This window comes from Symphalangus syndactylus, chromosome 7 (assembly GCF_028878055.3).
Source record: "Symphalangus syndactylus isolate Jambi chromosome 7, NHGRI_mSymSyn1-v2.1_pri, whole genome shotgun sequence".
Lineage (NCBI taxonomy): Eukaryota > Metazoa > Chordata > Mammalia > Primates > Hylobatidae > Symphalangus > Symphalangus syndactylus.
Genome location: NC_072429.2, coordinates 139,646,428 through 139,662,057, shown reverse-complemented (window position 1 = coordinate 139,662,057; position 15,630 = coordinate 139,646,428). Strand labels below are relative to the sequence as shown.

General features: G+C 39.8%; 1 protein-coding gene across 14 annotated transcripts in view; it reads left to right on the top strand.

Annotated features, from left to right (window-relative positions):
- Nucleotides 1-15,630, top strand: part of PTK2 (protein tyrosine kinase 2) — a 345,258-nt gene that overhangs the window by 276,808 nt on the left and 52,820 nt on the right. For all 14 annotated transcript variants that reach the window (XM_063643575.1, XM_055287368.1, XM_055287364.1 and 11 more), the window contains one exon: nt 9,568-9,679. In XM_063643575.1, coding sequence (XP_063499645.1) covers nt 9,568-9,679 — 112 coding nt within the window. The remainder of the gene's footprint in view (nt 1-9,567; nt 9,680-15,630) is intronic.

Here is a 15,630-nt window from a genome sequence, read left to right as displayed (position 1 = left end):
TGCTTCATATCTAACAATAATTCTTACCCCTTATTGGTTCTCACCCACACATCCCTGTCGTAGTTCTGTCTTTGTACAATTTGCCAAAGTGCACAGTTTGGCACTTTGAAACCAATAACTTAACATCCACCTCTCTTTCTCTGCCTTAACCTTTTTCTCAAACTTGCATTTTAGCAATACCTTTTGTATTATGTTTTTAGTGCTTGCTCTGGGAATTACAGTATACATCTTAACTTTTCATAGTTTACTTAGGGTTAATCATTATACTTCATATAAAATGCAGAAACTGCCAGCAGGAATGTCCATTTGCCACCACCTTGGTCCATTGTGCTGAAGTTGTCATGTATGTTACATTCACATATGCCATTAACCCCACAAAATGTCCTAGTTTATGATTTTTATCTTAAATACCATTTTAAATAAAGTAAGGAAACTCCTCTATATTTAACTTCGTACAGTGCTCCATTCTTCTTGAAGAGCTTATTTCCATTTGGTTTCCCATCAGATGAATAATTTTTTTTTAGCATTTCTTGTGGTGCAGATCAGTTGGTGGTGAATTCTATCAGTTTTATATTATCTAAAAATGAGTTGAACTTAACTTTGTTGATAGGAATTTTGGGTTGACAGAGTTGTAATTTTTTTTTTTCCCAGCGCCTTAAAGATGTTCTTTTACTGTCTTCAGCCCTGTTATGTTCAATGAGAAGTCACTGGCCATACAATTGTTACTTTGTATGCAGTGTGTGTTTTTCTCTGACAGCTTCCATGATTTTCTTTCTTTGATTTTTCAACAATTTAAGTAGGATGTGCTTGGGTGTGGTTTTCTTAATGTCACTTGTGTTTAGGATTTGCTGAGCCTCTTGAATCTATAAACATATCTTTTATAAAATTTAGAAAAACTTAGATCATTATTTCTTCAGATACTTTTTCTGTTCTATTTCCCTCTCTTCTTCTGAGATTCCAGTCGCATGTGTGTTAAGACTTCTGATGGTGTCCTTCAGGCTGAGTCCCAGAAGCTCTCGTTGTCACCTTCTCTTCCCCTTCCTCTTCCTCCTCTCCCCATTCCTGACCTTCCCCGCTTCAGATGAATCATTTTTATTGACTTATCTTTAGGTACCCTAACTCCTTTTCTGTCATCCCCATCCTACTGATGACTTCATCCAATGGAGATTTTATTTCATATACTGTATTTTTTGGTAATAGAATTTTTGTTTGGCTCTTTTTTTTTGTATTCTGTTTCTCTGCTGACATTTCCTATCATTTCATCCATTATGAATAAATTTTCTTTTATGCCCTTGAATATAATAGCTTCTTTTAAATCCTTGCTGATTTCAACATCTGAGTCATCTTTAGAATCAGCCTCCTTTAATTTTCTTTTCCTCTTGAGAATGGGTCACATTTTTTTTTTTGTATATCAAGAAATGTTAGATTATATCCTAGACATTGTGGCTGATAGGTAGGTAGCAGAGCCTCTTTCCACTGTGAGCAGCAGTGCAAATCTCTGTTCAATTATTTTAGCCTTAGCTGGGCTGCTTGGAGTCTGCACTGTGTGTGCATGCTTCTAGCATCAGCAGAGATTTGTGCAGAATATATACTCAGAATTTGAAGCACTCCTTCTCTGGCTGTCTTCATTCTGGGATTTCTCCCTTCACTTTTTTCCGATTACCTTTTTGCTAGCTGTAGTTGCTCCAAACTCATTTCTCTGGTTATTCAAGCCAGTAACACTGGCGCCTGCCTTCTCACTAATGGCCATTAAAAAGTGGGGACCCACCCAGTGCCGTTCTCTTCCTTCTCATGACAGCTCCCTCCAGAATCTGGCTGCCTATGGTTGCTCTCACATGCTGTCACAGTTGTTTCTTATATCCAGAGTGTAGTTCCTGTCTGCAAGAGGGTTGGTCAAATAAGAGCTACTCATACGTAGCGGAAACAGAAAAAGGTGTCAACATTTTAAAGTAACATTTGCAGTGGCTCATGCCTATTTGTAATCTCAGCAACTCAGGAGGCTGAGATGGGAGGATCACATGAGCCCAGGAGGCCGAGGCTGCAGTGAGCCATGATCGAGCCACTGCACTCCAGCCTGGGTGACAGAGGAAAACCCCAATTCAAAAAAAATAGAAAAAAATAAAGGTACAGTCTTAGTGGATATCAGGGTTTGTTTTTTTAAAATAATTTTGAGATCGATATAGCACAATAACCAAACTAAAGACTTTATTTACTGCAATTGGAGAAACAGTGAGAGAAATGTGATTTCAGTATATCCATGAAGCTGGATTTCCAGTCCACCACTGGCGACTAAAGGCCATAATCTCCAGCATCACTGCTTATGAGAAAAGAGAAAAAGAGCAGAGGCATAAGCAGTAACGCTGTGATCATGGCCTTTAGCTACTAGGTCAGCTACTTCCAGGTATGCCATCCCTAGCTTCATCTCAAACCTCAGACTTGTTTTCTGCAAAGACGGTAGGGTTTTGTTTGGTTTTGTTTTGTTTTTAAAAGGTCAATTCCATTCCTTTGTGGTGAGGCAGCGTTGACTAATTATAAGAGATCATGTTTCAAAACTGATATTCCCATGAACTTGCCAAAACAAGCCAGTTCCCGCTTGACTTTTTTCCCTTCAAATTTATTGCTGTTCTTTCTCTGGGTGTTTTCCAGATTAACTTAAATAACTGCAAACCCAGACTGATTTTATGTCCAAAGCAAATTTTATGATCAGGATCATAAAACAGATCCTTTGTTTTACATGATTCCTTCGTTTAAGTATCAAAATCCAATCTTTTTAAAAAAGTTTTTCTTCCCATATTTAATAAAGCAAAAAGTATTTATTACATTTAAAAGGCGAAATGTTTTGTATTTGCAAAGAGAAAAGTTAGTAGTACAGTCAGTCTCAGGGAAAATATTACAGAAATAAAGACACAAACACAGTTCTTTCCTAGTGGTAAATAAGGCAGGTAAAAGTACAGAGCTAATTAATATTTACTTAGAAGTTTACTCATTTTTTATAAATACATATGTTATTTCTCCATTCTAACAATAGTTAAGGTAGACTGTGATTTTTACTTGTAAATGAGAAAACAGGTTCAAGTAGGCAGGATCTCCTCTGGGATTGCATAACTCACCAGAGAAGCAGCTTCTACATCTATCTGTTGCTTCTTCTGGGACATCTTGAAGAAAAACACTCAGAATCAATTGGCCTTTTCTACTTCTGAAAATTGCATTTGTTGCAGCTGTGTTTTTGTGTCTTAGCTGTCCATGCTGGAAATGAAGGACCACTTTCTTGCTCACCATCAAGTTGTATAGGGAATGTTGCAGGCCAAAAGAAGAAAATCAGAGCAACTGTTTTTATGTCCTTTTACTGTGAATTGATCACTTCAATGATTTTAAAGTAAGAGAAGTAAAAAATAAAACTGACACTAAATAAAGTACTCCTTTCCCCTCTTCAGGATTCTGTTCCTCAGTGGTGCACGTGGATCAACAAAGTGTAATTATTGTTGTGCTAATGTTTGTTAAATGACAAGTCTCAGCTTTCATTGTTCCATCTGTTTGCAAGTTTGAGACTTGGAAACCACCATTCTGGGAAAAAACATGAGGGCTCATTTGTTGCCAGTTCACATTAGGCAGCTAAGAGCTTTCAGATGGAATGTATTGCTACTAAAAATATTTATAGTTTGGGAAAATATGCTTCAGTTTGACCTCCTTGATACTCTGCACATTCTAGTTTGTTACTGTGGATTCTTCAGCAGCTGTAAAGAGAAAAGTTCAGTACTGTCTCCTTGTGCCCTCCTACTCCATCTATGGACTGGTCTTCCCATTGTAAAAACAGATTTTTTTATGAGTTATTTATATTCTTAGTTCCTCTGAGCAGCAAATTATGGTTTCTCAGAAGCGTTTTGACAGGCTATTTTGGGTATGAGAATGAAGTAGTGAGATTGAAGGAACTTGCTTCCCAGTTGTCATTATGTTCTTTGAGGAACAAGTCTGGGATGTTTAATTAAATATCAAAGTGTCTATAATATGCAAGTGATACTTAGCTTACAGGAGAAATTAGATTCATGTCTGACAGCTGTAGGGAGCTTACAAGCTAAATTCCACAACATGGCGATATGTGATTAAGGGCTGAAATGAAACATTCAGACAGTAAATTCAGTGAGTCAGAGAATAGGGGAAGTGTGTGTAGGTAGAAATATCAGGGCAGATGGAGCCTGCGAGAGTCTTCTTGTGGCAAGGGACTTCACAGGGCCCTTTTAGAGATGCTTGGGGAAAACAGTAAGTAGCCTTGAGATCAGAGTGGCCCATTTCACAGAACAGTCTGTGTGAAATAACACTGCCTGATGAGAACCCATTTAAAACTGAGTTCCCGTTGCCTTGAAGAATGTGTCCCACTTAACCTTCTCTTAGCTTGCCTGTATTTTAATTATTTGAAGGAGTAGAAGAAAAGACACTCGTTTTTCCCAATTTTTTTTCTTGATTTTTATGGACTTTTTACCTGTTTAAAGCTTTTAGGAACTCTGACTGAGGGTGTGGTGTTTATTTTAAGGGTCAGGCGATAGAGAGCAGGGCACTGTAAAACCACTAACCAGGGATGTGCTTCTCTCTGAGGCCAGCTAGGCCTTCTTTGCTCCTGGTCTCTGACTGGTCTCCTGCTCCCAGTGACCATCTTGAAGAAAGCTGCCTGCAGGTCCTTTCCTGTTTGGCCAGTTGAGAGAACAGGGGCTGGGCATGGTGGCTCACATCTGTAATCCCAATACTTTGAGAGGCTGAGGTGGGAGGATCACTCCAGCCCAGGAGTTCAAGACCAGCCTGGGTAACACAGTGAGATTTTTATTTATTATTTAATTGTTACAAAAAAATAAAAAAGAATCAGCCAGGCCTGGTGATGCACCTGTGGTCCCAGCTACTTGGAGGGCCGAGGTGGGAGGATTATTTGAGTCCAGGAATGATTGTGCCACCAAACTCCAGCCTAGGCTACAGTTAGACCCTGTCTCAAAAAAAGAAAAAAGAAATTGGCCAGGCACAGTGGCTCACACCTATAATCCCAGCACTTTGGGAGGCCAAGGCAGGGGTATCACTTGAGCCCGGGAGTTTGAGACCAGCCTGGGCAATAATAGCGAAACCCTGTCTCTTTAAAAATAAAAATAAATTTAAAAAGAACAGGAAGCTTGATAATGTGCTCTTCTTCACTAGTCAGTAGACCTGCTGGACTGATAGGGCTTTATTCATCCATTTACCTGTCATTTATTAATTCCTATTATGCTTCAGGGTCTGTGCTAATTCTGAGCATTTGAAAATGGGCCTTCAGGTAACAACTCTTGGCCTAATGGGAGCGAAAGTCAAACAAACAGATATTTACAATGCCTTTTGGCAAGAGTTAAGGGCAAGTTAGGCACTAGTTTCTTTGGAAAAGAGTAAGGGGAGTAATGTAACTTAGCCTAAAGGGAGGAGGGAGCTTCAGGGAGGATTTTTCTGGAGGAACCACTATTTGACACTTGAAATACAAGTAAGAGTTGGCCAGAGAAAGAAGAGAAAGGTGTTCCAGGCAAGAGACACAACATAAAGAGGCATGGGAGAGCATAATGAGTTCAGAGAACTTGCCACGACATAAAGGAAGAAGGGCTATAGGTGAGGAAAAAGGGAAGTGAAGCGAGATTAATCACTTCACTTTTAAAAGCAATGGTAGTTCCCGCCATGTGTGCACATGCCCTAGCTCTAAAAAAGATACATACTTTTAACTCCTTTAGCAGCCTTTTGAGGTATGGATTTACTGGTGTTTTATAACCTAAAAAGTTGAGATATACCCTCCCACGTTTTCACTGGTAAATGTTCAGGACTGGTTGAAGCTATATTAGCTCATACCAAAGTATCAATTCCTATTCCTTATAGTTGTAACGTCTTTACATTTGTCAAGTTCCAAAGACGTTGTATATCAGTGACTGTTTTAGCAGGCATATTCTTGATCTGTTGGTTTGATTGATGGCCAGTCTTAGTAGTTGTATTGCTAACACTTCATAGGTGATTAGATGGATTTGTAAAAAGACATGGTTGCTCCTTTGTATGTCAAGCTCTACTTGGATATTAACTCATTTGAAATATTTGCACAGGCATATGGTATAAGCCTGTAGTCCCAGTTACTCTGGAACTCAGGAGTTCAGGACCAGCCTGAGCAACTTAGTACCACTCCATCTCTTTTAAAAATCATCATAATAATAAATAAATAAATAAAGGTAGGAGGCCAGGCGTGGTGGCTCATGCCTATAATCCCAGCACTTTGGAAGGCCAAGGCAGGCAGATCACTTGAGGTCAGGAGTTCGAAAGCAGCCTGGCCAACATGGTAAAACTCCATCTCTACTAAAAATACAAAAAATTAGCCAGGCATGGTGGCACATGCACCTGTGGTCCCAGCTACTTGGGAGGCTGAGGCAGGAGAATCACTTGAACCTGGGAGGTAGAGGTTGCAGTGAGCTGAGATCGTGCCACTGCACTTCAGCCTATGCAACAGAGCAAGACTCTGCCCCAAAAACAAAAAAGAAAGAAAGAAAGAAAAAGACTTAGAGCTCTTTGTGGGAATGGTAGCCATTAGCTACACACGATATTATCTGATGGGAAATTTCTAATCGTTTTTTCTATTTTTAAAAGCTTCTTGCATTTCAGAGCTCGTCACATAGGTTGTCTAATTTTCATTTGGATCTTCGCAACAACCCTTCAAGATAGGTAGTTAGGGAGGTACCCCATTTTGTGGATGAGGCTTGGAGGGACAGAGTTGTCCATGGTCATCTAACCTGTCTGTGGCAGAATTTAAACCTGATGTCAGTGTGACTCAAACTCCTTGAGTTTGATTGAGCCTTGCTGTTTTCCCATTCAGTTTTTTTTTTAATCACTAATGATCCCTGAATTTACTCAGTTTAGTTAAACATCTAATAGGTCATGATAATGCATGTATTGTATCTATATGCAGTATTTGTTCATTTAGCAAATATTTAAGTGTCATCTGTGTGCCAGGCACTGTTTCATTCAAAGTATAACAAAAGGTGTTTTTTTAAGTCATAAATTAAAATACATAAGGAAAATTGAAATATGAAGGTATTTATTTTCACATAAGAAATGGACAGAAAGCATTGCTGTGCTTTGGTCATGTAATGCTCGTTACATTACCAAAAGCACACAAACATTATGTGCTTGGTGTGAGTCTGTAACTGTGACCTGCTGAGATGCTGGGACTCTTCCTCCCTAACCACCCCCAGTGCCTGGGACAGTGTCCTCTCCCCCTTAGTTCTGCAGCTAGAACGTACCAGTCCAAACTCTTCTCTAGTGCTCATCACAACATTTGTGTCCTGTTTCAGGGTGTTTGTTGTTGTTGTTATTTTTTGATTTTTTTTTTTTTTTTTTTTTTTTTTTTTTTTTTTTTTTTTTTTTTGAGACAAGTCTCACTCTGTCACCCAGGCTGGATGCAGTGGTGCTATCTTGGCTCACTGCAGCCTCCACCTCCCAGACTCAAGCGATCCTCCCACCTCAGCCTCCCAGAATGCTGGGATTACAGGCATAAGCCAACTTGCCTGGCTCTGTTTCAAGATTTTCAGTTTTCTTTTCTCTTAGAGCACCTCAAAGACCTCGTCATGTGCATCTTGCACAGAGCAAGTTAGCAAAGTTAGCAAATACTTGCTGAATGAGCAGCCCTCAAGTAAATGCCATTGGAAATGCCCACTGATGAGAACTAACGCTTATAGCAGATGCTCTCACAGCCATGATCTCCCTTAATCCTCCCAGCAGCTGAGGGGAGCGTGCTTCTGATTGGAGGGGCAGGGCAGAGAGAGTGGCCCTCTCAGGACCCCTGTGCTCCTTCCCCAGACCTGGCCCCAAACTTCCCTGCACCACTCACCAGGACTCACCTGGGCCTGGCACATGGGACCAGGTTCCCAACAGTGCTGGCACCCAGTGAGCATCTTGCATGTCTGTCAAGGCTGCTGCACAATTCTTAAATACTGTGAAAAGTTTTGTGGTGTTTGCTGAGCCACGATCATCTAACTGGAGCAAGAAAGAAACCAAAATTATATCTTGAGAATGGAGTGGGACTTTTGATTAAAAGCTTTTATGTAAAATGCTTATGTGATTTTTTGTTTTTTTTTGAGGTGGAGTCTCATTCTGTTGCCCAGGCTGGAGTGCAGTGGCATGATCTCAGCTCACCACAGCCTCCGCCTCCCGGGTTCAAGGGATTCTCCTGCCTCAGCCTCCTGAGTAGCTGGAACTACAGGCACGCACCACCACACCAGGCTAATTTTTGTATTTTTAGTAGAGACGGGGTTTCACTATGTTGGCCAGGCTGGTCTTGAACTCCTGACCTCGTGATCTGCCCACCTCGGCCTCCCAAAGTGCTGGGATTACAGGCGTGAGCCACCGTGCCCGGTCCTGATGTGATCATTTATTGAGGCAGACATTCCCTTTTGTTTTGGGGATGAAAAAAGTCTTAACATTTGTAGTGATGGTTTGCTGACTTGGGGCAGTTATGAAATATATTTTATCTCTTTTCCTGACTCAAAAGGTGACTGTGTAAGTTGAGTTGTGTGAGAAACAGCACACTCTAGCCTCCAGCCAAGCAGGAATGTCTTTTTAAACAGTTGAGCAAATTCCCAGATTAGAAAGTCTGGTGCACTGATGTCACTGTTTCCTGAGTAATTTCTGGGTGGTTGTTTACTGCACACTATCTAGCAGGAGCCTAGAAACTTTGAATGAGTGTCATTATTAGAACTCTAGAGTTGTAGGAATGTAAGAAGAGCTGTTTGCCACAGTTAGGACGAGGGTTTCAAACTGACTGCTGAGCCCTGGGGCATCTGCATGGAATGGGAAACTAGCAAAGTCTCGCTTTGGCTGCATTCTGAGGGGTTTATTTGATGGCAGACAGCCAAGATGAAGAAGCTGCCTAGCAGTCGCTGCAGAGGCTGCAGCGGCTGCAGCATTATGTGGGACTTCAGATAGCTTCTGAGTAGTCAAGCAGTGGTAAGTAGCAGTGTTACCAACTATGGGGTTTCCAGCTTAAAGCAAGTAGTATTTTCAGAAGCACTTGTAAATACTGTCGCGTTTTTGCTTATTTTCCTGATCAGATAAAGCACTGGTTAAGCTGAACGATAGGAAGATTGTATTGAGCAATTTAGGGAGATTATTGGCCAGATTGCTAATTGATCACGTAAGTGCTGGCGTGATCACATTATGTGTGAAAAGAATCTGTCCTCAGTCATGTATATGCTTGATAAAGTGCTGCGTGGGGTTTCTCAGAGAAATTCTCTTCTGCTCAAGATCGACTTTGGCGTGCAAACATTTCATCTTGGCCCGTCCTTCATTTTCTGCAACTTCTTTTTCTTACCTATGGCTGTGCTTTAAATGGACTTGCCCATTTGGACCAAGGCTATTCTAGAATCATTTCGTGAAGAGTTAGAAACCTGATCCTTCTTTCCCCTGTGTATAGGATCCTTTATTGTTATCATCTACTGTTAGCCAACTGGTGTTCCTTAGATAACTCAGGGTGGGGTCTAGTGTGTGCTAACTCTGGGTTGTCAGCTCCCCTAAGACAATGTGTTGTCTCTCTAGCACAATCCTGGAGGAAGAGAAGGCTCAGCAAGAAGAGCGCATGAGGATGGAGTCCAGAAGACAGGCCACAGTGTCCTGGGACTCCGGAGGGTCTGATGAAGCGCCGCCCAAGGTAGCTACAGTCCCCACCCCAACTTTGGGGTTACTCTTAACTAACTTTCAAGATTTACAATTAGGCAGCTGTTTTCTATGAGGAGAAAGTCAAGTATCAGGTTATTCTAAGAGTAATAGTTATAACACCAACTAATTGTTTCCTTTTTGCTCATCTTCTCGTATTACCCTCATGTGCACTCACTTTCCTCATTTGTATTTCAAGTAGGGGCTCTTTGAAGCCATGAGCAGTTGGATTAGATGTCATCTTAAAATGCTTTTCCTATGCTGCCCTAACTTGGAGGAGGTTTTTCCTTTGTTGGTTGTCAGAGATCTCCCTAATGATCAAGTCTGGACTAAAATACCAAACTAGGTCACAGATGCTTTGCATTTTGCTTTATTTAAAAATAAGTCTGTTTCTACCTGACCATATTCCTTTGTTTTGTTTGTTGAGAACTCTGCACATTTTTTGCCTTTTTCTTTTCGTAGCTGGTGGCTGGGTTGTTTGTTGGGAAAGAGAGCACATTGCAGTTGCTTTTGTTTCCTTAATAAGATCTTCCAGCAGCATCCTTAGACCTTATTTGCCCGCTTATGTTCATATCCTTTACTGGTGCCCTCTCCTGCCTCGGAGAGGTCAGCCCAGGCCTTTTACAGTTGCTGGGCCGTGCCATGGCTGTGGGTTTTAGCCAGAGTAACACTTTCCCTAGATTAATAAGTTTTTATATACCATTGGCTTTTGACAGGATGCTATTTTCACACACTGGGTTACTTGCCATGAATACTCCAGTTCTGTTCTTTATCTTGAAAGTTAATAGATAATAAGATTTTTTGTAGTTAGTAGTTATTAACTACCACCATTTGATATTTGATTAGTTAAAAAATATATTAAGAAACTTTGACAATTATTTTCTTTATGAAAAGTGTTCAGAAATCTGATAAGACAGAGTACTATTTAAATATACCAATTTTTTTATCTTGAAGGCTGAAAACTTTTACTTTCTTGTTCATCATTTTGAGCTCTGTAACAGTAAACATACACTGAAAGTGAAAATCAGTGATTAACACAATAATGCAGAAGTTTAGAGACAGAGGGTGCCTCAGACCAGCCCCCTCTACAGAGAGAAGGACCGAGGCCCAGAGAAGAAATACCTACCTGTCTGATGGATGTTATTTTGAACGGGGCAGTGAGAACACCTGACGTTTCTCCGTTATTCCCAGCTTAACAACAACAGGAAATCCTTAGTTACCCACAGGAAAAAACTGATATGTACCCTGCATCCCAACATCTGAGGCCCTTCATGTTCTGTTTACAAGTTTGCCTATTTTTAAATTCGTTTACTACTGCAGAATAGTCCAGTACTGAGAGTCGGGAGAATCTTATCATTAACTTCTCAGGCCTTGAAGTCAAGTGGATTCATTCACTTGGGGGTCTGCTATTTACATTCTGATGACTGAGCAGGTCACCTACCTACTCCAAATCTCACATTCCTCATTTGCAAAATGACTATTTGTATTCCCTACCTCTTGGGTGGGGATGTTAGAAGATAATTCGCTGTACAGCACTTTATTTAGTACACAGAAGTGCAAAGTAACATAAGTATTTGGTAATGAGCACCAAAGAATGCAACACTTCCCTAAAACTCACAGGATTAAATCAACTCTTCATCTACACATTTTTCTGTATCCCAATCTGTTGGATTTTTAATGAGTTTAATATGACTAATTTTCCAAATTAGGTTTCATGGGCAGCGTTGATGAGGCTTCTCGGCTTCTTTTTTGGTTTCAGAGTACAAAGACTAGTTTGGCTTAAATATTTAAATATCCTTACACTTTTTTTTTTTTTAGATATTTTCAAAATACATATTTTGAGATTCTTTTCTGTAAGCAGATTGCTGCACTCTACACAAAGGTTTATTTGTTAAATAAACAGATGAGGAAACTGTAGCCCACTGTGTTTTTGTTAATTTAGTTTTATTGAAACAGTTTTATTGGAACACACTCATTTATTTCTGTATTATCCACAGCTACTTTCACCCTACACAGGCATAAATGAGCAGTTGTGACAGAGACAGTATAGCCTACACAATTTAAAATATTTACTCTTTGACCTTTAAAGAAAAGATTTGGCAACCCCCAGATTAAAAGTTTTAATGGCTGCCATGCATGGTGGCTCACCCCTGTAATCCCAGCACTTTGGGAGGCCGAGGCGGGCGGATCACCTGAGGTCAGGAATTCGAGACCAGCCTGGCCAACATGGTGAAACCACCTCTCTACTAATATACAAAAATCAGCCAGCCACGGTGGCGGGCACTGGTAATCTCAGCTACTCAGGAGGCTGAGGCAAGATAATTGCTTGAACCCAGGAGGCAGAGGTTGCAGTGAGCCGAGACCATGCCACTGCACTCCAGTTTGGGCGATAAAGTGAGACTCTGTCTCAAAAAAAAAAAAAAAAAAAAAAAAAAAAAAACAGTTTTAATGGCTAGAAAATCATCTAAAGTAGCATAGATATACAGATGCTTGATGATTATTAACAAACACTAATATGTTAATTGCTGAACTTTCATGCCAATCAGAATCAAGTCCTGTATGCAGTTTTTACCTTCTCAGTGTCCATCTTTAGAATCAAATTCTGCTTTTATGGTCACAGTATTTGGCATGTCTAAAATGAGTCTGTGATTTCCAAGATGGTAGGCCAGTATTTCCTCACTTCCTGTACTTTGTGAAGTGAGAATTCGGTAGATTCTGGTGAGTTTTCATAATTCTGCTTGTGATATATTAGAATAAGTAAGTCTTACTTAGATTTACTTAGATTTATTGATTTATTTATTTTTTTATTTTTTTATTTTTATTTTATTTTTTTTTTTTTTTGAGACAGAGTGTTGCTCTGTCACCCAGGCTGGAGTGCAGTGGTGCAATCTTGGCTCATTGCAACCTCCACCTCCTGGGTTCAAGCAATTCTCCTGCCTCAGGCTCCTGAGTAACTGGGATTAGACGCACCTGCCACCATGCCTGGCTAATTTTTGTATTTTTAATACAGACAGGGTTTCACCATGTTGGCCAGGCTGGCCTCAAACTCCTGACCTCAGGTGATCCGCCCACCTCGGCCTCCCAAAGTGCTGGGGTTTCAGGTGTGAACCACCACGCCCAGCTGTCTGTCTTAGATTTTTTTTATTTCTTTCTTCCTTCCTTCCTTTCCCTTTTTTTTAGTAAAGATGAGGTCTCACTATGTTGCCCAAGCTCTCTTGAGCTGCTGGGCTTAAACAATCCCCTTGCTTCAGCCTCCCGAGCCACTTAGATTTCTGAAATTTAGATAGGATCTCAGGCTTCTGTAGATAAATTTTGTGTTATTAATACTAATACAGAAACATTTTAATATAGCTTAATTAGTTTTTTATAAGTGAAAACTTTTGTAAGTTTTATAGGTGAAAAGTTTTTCTCTTTCCCAATCAAGATTCAAAATTAAGTTTACTTACAGGCTGGGTGTGGTGACTCACACCTATAATTGCAGTGCTTTGGGAGACTGAGGTAGGAGGATCACTTGAGCCCAGGAATTTGAGACCAGCCTGGACAACAGGATGAGACTATCTTTACAAAAAAATTTAAAAGTTAGCCAAATTTAGTGGCGTGTGCCTGTGGTCCTAGGTACTCAGTGAACTGAGGCAGGAGGATCATTTGAGCCCAGGAGGTCTAGGCTGCATGGAAAGCCGTGTTTGCACCTCTGCATTCCAGCCTGGGCAACAGAGCAAGGCCTTGTCTCAAAAAAATAAATAAATAATAAATTTTTAATTTTTTTTAAAGCTTACTTATACTTAATTAATAGTAAAAGCATAACCACAAAGTCAATTATTAAGAATATGTATGGATCGCTTCATCATATTTAATACCAATTTTTTCATATAATAATAATCTTTAGAGAATTTTCCTTGAGACAAGCCCTGCATGGGAGTGTCCCATTAAATGCTCATTTTCATCTGTGCCTGTTGCTTTCCTGCAGATTCCCATTGATCAATACAGAGAGCCTCAGGATAAAAGTATCTTAGAACAGCCATTCTCAAAGTGTAGTCCTTGGACCTTTTTAGGTCCCCATGACCATTTCAAAGGTCCATGACATCAGAACTCATCTGATAATAATGTTAAGATATTATTTGCCTGAGGTGGGTGGATCACTTGAGGCCAGGAGTTCGAGACCAGCCTGGCCAACATGGCAAAACCCCTTTTCAACTAAAAATACAAAAATTAGCCAAGCAAGGTGGTGCTCGCACTTGTAGTCCCAGCTACCCAGGAGGCTGAGGCACAAGAATCGCTTGAACCCAGGAGGCAGAGGTTGCACTGAGCTGAGATCGTGCCACTGCACTCCAGCCTGGGAGACAGAGTGAGACTCTGTCTCAAAAAAAAAAAAAAAAAAAAAGATATTATTTGCCTTTTCCGCTAATAGAACTGCTGACACCTTAGCACAAATCAGGACAGTGGCATGAAATTGTACTAGTCATCACTGTGTTCTTCACCCTTGTGCTCACACAAAAAGAAGAAAAATGCTATTTTACAGAAGAATGGCCTTGATGAAGCAGTGAAAAATATCTGATGTGAAGACATGGGAAGGGCATGTTAGCCCTGCTGCTGCACACCTGGACATGATGTCTTGTCTTGAGGAAAGCACTATACAGTTGAGTTACAAGCTGGACTAAACACTTTTTTTTATGGAAGACCAGCTTTACTTGAAAGAACAGCTGGCAGACATACTATTCAGAGTTGCATATTTGGTAGACATTTTCTCAGAAGAGAAAGAAGTGAGGCTATGACTTTGAAGAAAGCAACTATTTGTTACCAGTGATAAAATTTGAGTTTTCAAGCAAAAATTAGAATTTTGAAAAACTTATCACCGTGATCTTGACAGCTTTCTAAATTCTTAGACTGTTACAGTAAGCTCAGGATGATATTAACGTGATATTTTAAAAATATATGTTGTTTACTGAAATGTGTTAACATTGGGAGGATTTGTATAGCTCAGTAAATCAGTATCTTCCAAATGACCTACACAGGATGTTAAAAATCACACATGAGTAGAAGTTCCATTGAAAGTACAAGATAAAGTAATGGATTTTTTTCCCTTTTTTCCCCCCCTTAATTCTAAGGATTTTAATGTAACAGATGATACCATTGTAAATTCCACATTGCAACTCACCTTTAAGAAGCTACCACTTGCATTTTGGTGTCGAATCAAAAAACAATACCACAGTTGTGCCCAAAATCTACCGAAATACTCCATTTTCCAATTGTACAGCTGTATGAGTTTGCTTTTTTTCCCCTCATATATTGCAACAAAACAGAACATCGTAAGACTGCAGAAACAGATATGAGAACCTGCTGCCTTCTGTTAAGCCTAACATTAAAGCGAATTTACATAAATGTAGATGTACATGTGTCCTTCTTCTCAGTTTGGTTTGTTTGGTTTTGAAAAAGTAGGTGTTTTTTTTAGTATGTGATGAGCTTATTCTTAAGTGAATTAATAAATACTTTTTAGTATCTGTTTTAATTTCTAACAGTATGGGTGTTGGTAGTTATATTCCAAATAAACAAAAACTCTTAGAGTCCTCAGTAACTTTTAAGACTTTAAAGAGGTCCTGAAAATGATGAAATGTTTGAGAGTAACTGCCTCAGAACATTGTTCTTCAACAACCCTAATCAAACCCAGCACAGCATGTATATTAAAAAAATGATTTTATAATGTCCCATTTACTAATCCTGAAATAAAATACATAGGTAATAGAATGACTTACCAATTTCAAAATATCAATGGAGGAATACTAGTGTTTGGAGACCTAACTATACAGGAGAAATAAAAGGAAAGTCATTTTTTATAACATTATGCATGCATGTATAAAGCACTCAGGTCTGATGACATTGGGAGACATGGTGGCATAGCCAGATCCTTACACCTGTTTGTGGACTCACCATGAATACAGCAGTGACAAA